The 6,724-nt window shown below is 51.7% G+C and overlaps 1 protein-coding gene across 1 annotated transcript in view; it reads right to left on the bottom strand.

The window, feature by feature from the left end:
* PCSK6 (proprotein convertase subtilisin/kexin type 6) overlaps window positions 1–6,724 on the bottom strand; it is a 29,134-nt gene that overhangs the window by 13,018 nt on the left and 9,392 nt on the right. Inside the window, exons 6-8 of the mRNA XM_008637664.2 lie at window positions 5,822–5,994; window positions 2,041–2,253; window positions 555–655 (exon numbers count right to left, since the gene is read on the bottom strand). Of these exons, the coding sequence (XP_008635886.2) occupies window positions 555–655; window positions 2,041–2,253; window positions 5,822–5,994 (487 nt within the window). The remainder of the gene's footprint in view (window positions 1–554; window positions 656–2,040; window positions 2,254–5,821; window positions 5,995–6,724) is intronic.

Genomic DNA, 6,724 nt, shown 5'->3' with positions numbered 1-6,724 from the left:
AAGGGCTGTTCCTGGGCTGGGGGACCATGATGGAACCAGGATGGGACTAAGATGGGGACAAGAAGAAAAGAGCAGCTTGTTTGAACCAGGGATGTGTTCCCACAATTAAGTTCTGTGAGTCTTTGACATTATGAAAAAGCAGTCCTTTTCCCCCAGAAATGCAACACTTGCTGAAAACCAACACTTCTGCTGACATTTCCCAATGTCTGTGATGTTTTCTGACATTTTTTTTTTCCAGGAAGTATTTATAAAACTCCCATTGGAGCCGGCTGTCAGCGTTTTCAAATCACCTACTGAAAAGCCTGACTGATGTCACCAACCCCAGAAGTTTCAACAGATGGCAACAGGTGAAGAATTAGATCAATAAAACACCTGTGGGAAGATCAGATTCAAAACAACAATTCTGTATAAAACCTTGCCAGAAAGGAGTGATTTAAAATAACTTTGTCCCATTTTGAATCACTCCAGAGGAAACAAAACCACCTTGTTTCTTTCAGGTTTTGCTCACCAGGTGCTAAATGAGGGAACATTTCTCCTGACGAGGTTACACTTACTTTGCCTCCAAAGCCAAGGCAATGATGCCTGCGACCATCGGGGCGGACACGGAGGTGCCAGTGTGGCCATCGGTGCAGCGGTGTCGGAGATCCGTGGTGACCTGTGGAGAGAGGAGATGCAGCTGCCAAAATGCTCCCAGCATGGGCACTACCCCATCCAGCACCCCAGATTTGTTTGGGATGCTGCCAGAGAGGAGCTGAGCCTGCTGGTATCCAATCCCTGCCACAACTCCAATGCCACTGGGGTGCACAGAGCCCCAAAAATGGGCTGCAGATACATTTGGTGTATGAGAAAACACCCTTGTGCTTCCATTTTCCTCTGCTCAAAGGTGCAAAAACTATTTGAAAGGGGAAAAAATCCATTTGGCTGTGGATCAGCTGCAGGAAAAGATGATGGAGCAGTGTCAGCAGGGCAGAGCTGGTGTGGGTACACATCCAGGGGTGCATGTTGATCTGGGCCATATTAAACACTTCCCTTAAAACCTCCAGCTCCTGGTCTTGGACAAGAATTTCCATTTGCATAGGGAAAGGAAAAAAAAGCCATTTCCTGGTTTTTGGTTCTAACACAGAGCACGATGTTTGGGTACCAAAAATTTGGAGAGGAGGTGAGGGGCCAAGAGATGCTTCTTCTCATTTTAAAAGGCTCCTAAGTTTTGATTTAATCTGGTGATTTCTGGATGGGAAGCTGGTTTGGATTTTTTCCCAACAATGCTCCTGTAGCACTGGACTGGGGCTGGCCTCAGCCATTCAAACACTCCTGGGGTGCCATGAAAATGGCACTTGCAATCTGTTTTCTGGCTGGAAATTCATCTTTTGAGCGCCAAAGAAATCACTCCTTAATACAAAAAAAAAATTATTTACTTGTTAAAAAACACAACTGACATAAATTTTGGTCAGAAACCTCACTTGGGTGGAAAACTCCCTTCCCAGGCTGGGTAAGGTGCTGTGTTGTTGGGAGATGTTTTACTTCCCAAGGTTCAGATGATGCACAGGGATGACAGTAGCGATCAGCCTTGGTGAGACCAGGCCACAGGAGCTTTTGGGACAGGGCAAATATAGCCTGGGTGTCAGGGAAAACTGCACTGATCCACATGTGCTCACACTTTCAGGAAGTTTCTTGGCTCCAGAAAGCCTCAGCTCCCAGTTTAGGGCTGCCACACCCCCATTAAATGCCTCCATCCTCCCTCTTTTTTTCTCTCTCAGGCTAAAAATCCTCAAAATTCACTTTTTTTAAAAAAAAACAAGATACAATGAGAAGTACTTTGGGGAACAGGTAAATATTTACATGGGTATTTTTGAAAACCTCCAGCCCTTTCACCCAGTTACCAGGGAAAACACAACATCCCTGAGCTCTTGATGACCAGTGTGAAACCCACTGCAGAGCTAAGGACAAAGCCTGGCTCTTACAACTGAGCCATCACTCAGCCCAGCCATGCAGAAAATGCCCAGGGGATGCTGCCCCACTCGATGTTGGGGTAAAACTCACAATTTTCCGCTCATAAAACGCCCCACTGCTGTAGGTGGTGGCGAGGGTGGAAGCACATTCCTCCAGGTACCAGGGCTTGTAGCCGTTCTCGGTGGTGCTGCTGATGGAGATGGTGTAGATGCTGTTGGTGTAGCCATCACAGGAGCAGTAATCGCCCTCTCTGCCGCCGTTCCCTGATGCCCAGACGAAAATGGACCCCAGTCCCCTGCGACCCTGTGGGCACAGAGGGGATGGAGGGTTAGAGGAGGTGTTTGCCCAGGATGAGAGGCCATCTTGGCATGGGGAGGAAGGGGTAAGTCTGATTTTTGAGGGTTTGGTTAGGGTGGAAGGATGGGTCCCACCCTGCCCAGTGCTCACCCCCCTGCATCAGTCCCCACACACATCCCTCGCCTCAGCCAGTCCCAGTTTACCGGCAGTGATTCCCCACAAGGATGGGAGATCCTCCAGCAACAGGATTTTGACATTCCCCATGGGGAAAAATATCTTAGGTACTCAGAGTCCCTGGACCAGGCGCTAACACCCAGCATGGTGCTTTTTGGGATGGCTGTGCAGGAGGAACTGGCAGGGAATCCCTCAAATCGCCCACGCCCACAAAACCCCTTGTGAACCACCCAAACCACCAGAAACCTTTTCCCAGCCTATCCTTTAGGTTCCTTTTGTTTGTTTTTTATTGTTTAAATCCCAGCCTTTTCTCCCTTCCCCATCACTTAGCTGTAACATCTGATGGAGCCATCCCTACTGGGTACGGCTGTGGGACCCCACTGGGAATTGGGGGGGTGGGAGGGGTGTGCCTGCTGCCCACACCTCCCTGGAGCAGGGGGAAAATCCAACCTGGCAGCAGCAGCCATAGTGCCAATGAGGGGCCCCTAACGAAGCCAACACCATGGGTATGAGCCCCATTCACCCCTCCATCCAACCCAACGCCAGGACACCCAGGAATAACCCAGCCCTGCGGAGGTTCACAAGCAAGGTACTGATATCCCAAAAAGGAGGATTTTTGGTGATCCAAAAGGGTTAGGGCAGGAAATGAAGTGGCTGGTTCTCTTCTGTGTCCCGTAAGGCAGGGCTCTCCCCCCGCGGCTGCTCCTGCCACTGAGAGATTTCAGCACTCGCCTGGGCAGATCTGGTGTTTACCTCCCTCCCACTGCTCTGCAGCAGCTTTCTCCACAAAAAATAATAATAACAACAATAATAATAATAGTAATAAAGCAACTTTGCTCTGGAGGAATTCACCGGGATTTATTGTAGGCTTTAGGTGCCAGGGGGAGTGGGATGGTTTATTACCTGTCTCGCCCCCCTCCTGGGGCAGAGGCTCTCTGAGCTGACCCTGCCTCTGGATACACAGTCTAAGTCAGGCTCTTTCCTTACTTTATGAAAGTTTTCATTATCTGGGCTGCCTCCCAGCCAAACTGGGTGGGTATTTCCCTAGCAAAGATTAATAGAGCTGTCTGGAGCTCTGCAAGAAAAAGTGCAATTGCCAAGGGAATTACTGCCCTGCTCCATGTCACAGAGAGCTCAACCCAGCTTGCCAGCCCACCAAGCCTGCTGCTGGCATCTCCCGTCACACTTTCCAGGGTTTCCTGGATCTCCAAGGTGGCAGCATCCCAGCCCACATGCTCGGCGCAGACAGTGACCCTCCAGCTCGCCCACACCAAAGTCATCTCCGAGGATGGGTCCCACGGCATGCAACCCAAGCATTCCCAAATCACTAATCAGAGGAATAAAACCAGGCACAACTGGCCAAGCATGTGGAGATGTAGCAATGATTTTGATTGGGATCAGAAGACTGGGAGCCCAGACCTCCCTTTCATCCCTCACCCCAAGTGTCGCACCCATGGGACCCAAGAAAGGCTCAGACCTGCTCCAAACCCACATCCCCACGATGCCCAGGCAGGGCTGTGCTCAGGAAAAGTGGGTTTGGAGCCAGCACGGTCACATGAGGACATGAACAGGCACATGAGTGACACTACAACAATGCACAGCTAACACCTGACAGTGAGAGCTCACCATGTAGTGCAGCTCCCTCAGATTGGAAAAATCCACTTTTTCCCTTTGCTCTCAAACAAGGAACAATCAAGATTTCTGTAAGCAGATCCCAAACATCTAGCTTCTTAATTTGCCATCCTCCTAAGCCAATACAATGCCAGTGAGGGGCTCCTGGCTGCTATAAAACCTGGATCTGGCTGTCATTTAAACCAGGGAATCCCTCCCTGGCCAGGCTGGGGCTGATCCAGCTCACGGGTTGGCTGTGGGATGCACAGCATCTCCTGCTTCCTCAGCACTGCAGGGCCTGGGTGTTTGCCCAACAGCACTCCATGAATGACCAGGATAAATATCCCCTCGTTAGCTCGGGAACTAATAAAGTGTGGCTGGAGGAACAAGAAACAAGATGATAAATTACCCCAGCGCAGTCCTATCGCTAATAGATAAAGGTTATTTTAATGTTTCCATTAAAAACTCAATTTTAAGGATTTATAACTCGGTTACAGCTGTTTGCTCAGGCTAAAGGTGGTGGTTAACTATCTGCTTGCAGCTTTCCTCATTATTTAAGGAGATGGAGTTGGCAATTATGAGCTGTGCATGTGGGATGGTGGGTGTTACAAACACAGGGGGGCAGTGGGGGGACCAGGGTGTCTCCTGAAAGGCAAAAACAAGCATCCCAAGACAGTGGGGCTGTGCTAGGCAAGTACCCTGCTGCTGCCCGTTTGCTCCTGCATGGAAAAATAAGGTCTAAAAAGCAGCTTGTTCCCCCATATTTACACGGCGTGAACTCCCTGGCACTTCAATGGATTCCTCGGCAGGCTCACCGCCCCAGCAGGAAATCAAGTAAACAGTGGGAAAAACACTCCACCCTATTTTTAGATAAGAGGCCACCCTGACTCCCGGCACGCTGTGGGAAGAGGCAGCAGAGGAAGGAGTGGAGGCAGAGGTTGAAGTGGGGGCTTCACAGCCCAGCCTGGGGCTGCTGGCAATGGAACCCCAACCCCAGATTCTCCAGAGCACCCAGGGAATATCCACTGCGGAGCCCTGAGCCACTTACCCACAGCACCAAGCTGCCAAGAAAGGCCTTTTTCCCAATGCTTTTAGCCAATATTGGGCATTTTTTAAAAGTACTCAAACAGGGAGCAGGCACAGAAAGGCCAGGGCATCCCCAGCAGGGATTGACAGCTGTCAATCACATGTGATGTTGGCTGAACTTTCTTACTGGAGGATCTCAAGGACAACAATCCATTGTCAGATCCTGTGGCAACACCCATGCCCCTTCCCAGCCATGACACAGCCACTCGTTCCAGGTGGAAAACCAAGGGAATGCTTAACATGACAGAGACCCCTGGGAGAGGATACCAGGAGCCCAAGGAGAGTGGAGGAGGGGGTTGGACACACTGGGGTTTGGGATACTGCTGCTTCCATCCACGCCAGCATCCAGGAGGGACATTTTGGGGTGCAAACCCCCCCAAGAACCGCTTTGGGTTTCTCATCCCGGCCTGGGGCCTCCCTGCTCTGCCAGGGCTCTGCCGGCCATGCTGAGGGGTCCCACCATCACCAGGAACCTCCCGCCGTCACCACCCTTGGCTGCCAAATCCAGCGGAGCTCTTAGGGATGCCGGGGAAAACTAGGAAAAATTAGAGATGATTGGCTCCCCCCCGCCCCAGCCCTAGTGCTGGCATTGCCTCAGGGGGCCGAGCTGCCCATCCCCACGCCAGACCCCGGGCCAGCCACGGCCCTTCCCATGGGACAGGAGGAGGAGGGCAAGCGCGTCTGGGCGCTGTGGGATCCACACCTTTTTAATGCCTTGCTCAAAAGCCTGTTTGGCCAATAGACCAGGTCCATCAACTGTCTTCCCATCATCATCTGGCCCCCAGCTCGCGCTGTAAATGTCAATGTAATCGGGTCTGATGCCAAGCGACTTCGCTTCAACAACATCTGTTACATCTCCATCTAACATACGAATGCCTAAAAGCACAAAAACATCAGACATTAGGGCTTCATGGCGTGGATGACAGTGTGAGGATTGCAATCAAAGGGCTTTGTTAACAGCGGCAGAAAGCACACGGCTCAGGCGTGCCTGGAATAGCTTCAGCCCGCGGCCCCGCATGCCAACAAGCCTGGCAGCAGGATGCTGGGGAGGTATTAGGGAAGTTTTCTGTGTTGCTGGCTTCATGGCAAGTGATGGAGAAGGGGGTGTTAAAATTCACTTCCCCTCCATTGCTGGGGAATGGGTGGTGGTAGTGGTACTGCACTCCCCAGCAACAAAATCCCCCCACTAAAATCCTTTTTTCTCCCCTTTTAGTTCCTTAGCTAGCATATTTCTCCACCTGGAAGATATTGGTGTTCCCTGAACACTCATGCCCCCCACCTTCAGGCACACTGGTGGGATGAAGCCCTGCCCCTTGAGTGGGGATGACTGTGACTGTCCCCAAACCCCATCACTGCCCAGCTGATGCCAGTGGTTCCCTGGAGAGGGAGAAGCCCCAGGAAAAAACCCAGGCTGTGGTTTGTATGGCCAAAATCAGAGCCAGGACCCCAACACATAGTGGGATAACAGTGCCACCTGGGAAAACTCTCACTTCCAGCTGGGATTGCCAGCAGGTACCAGCCAGGATGCTCACAGGCTGAGCCCACCAGCCATGGTGGGCTGGGCTGGGGGGGGTGGTGGCCCCCCCCCGCCCCCGGCTCCTGCCAT

Source organism: Corvus brachyrhynchos, unplaced genomic scaffold (genome assembly GCF_000691975.1).
Source record: "Corvus brachyrhynchos isolate BGI_N302 unplaced genomic scaffold, ASM69197v1 scaffold200, whole genome shotgun sequence".
Classification (NCBI taxonomy): Eukaryota; Metazoa; Chordata; class Aves; order Passeriformes; family Corvidae; genus Corvus; species Corvus brachyrhynchos.
This window is presented reverse-complemented; position numbering and strand designations above follow the sequence as displayed.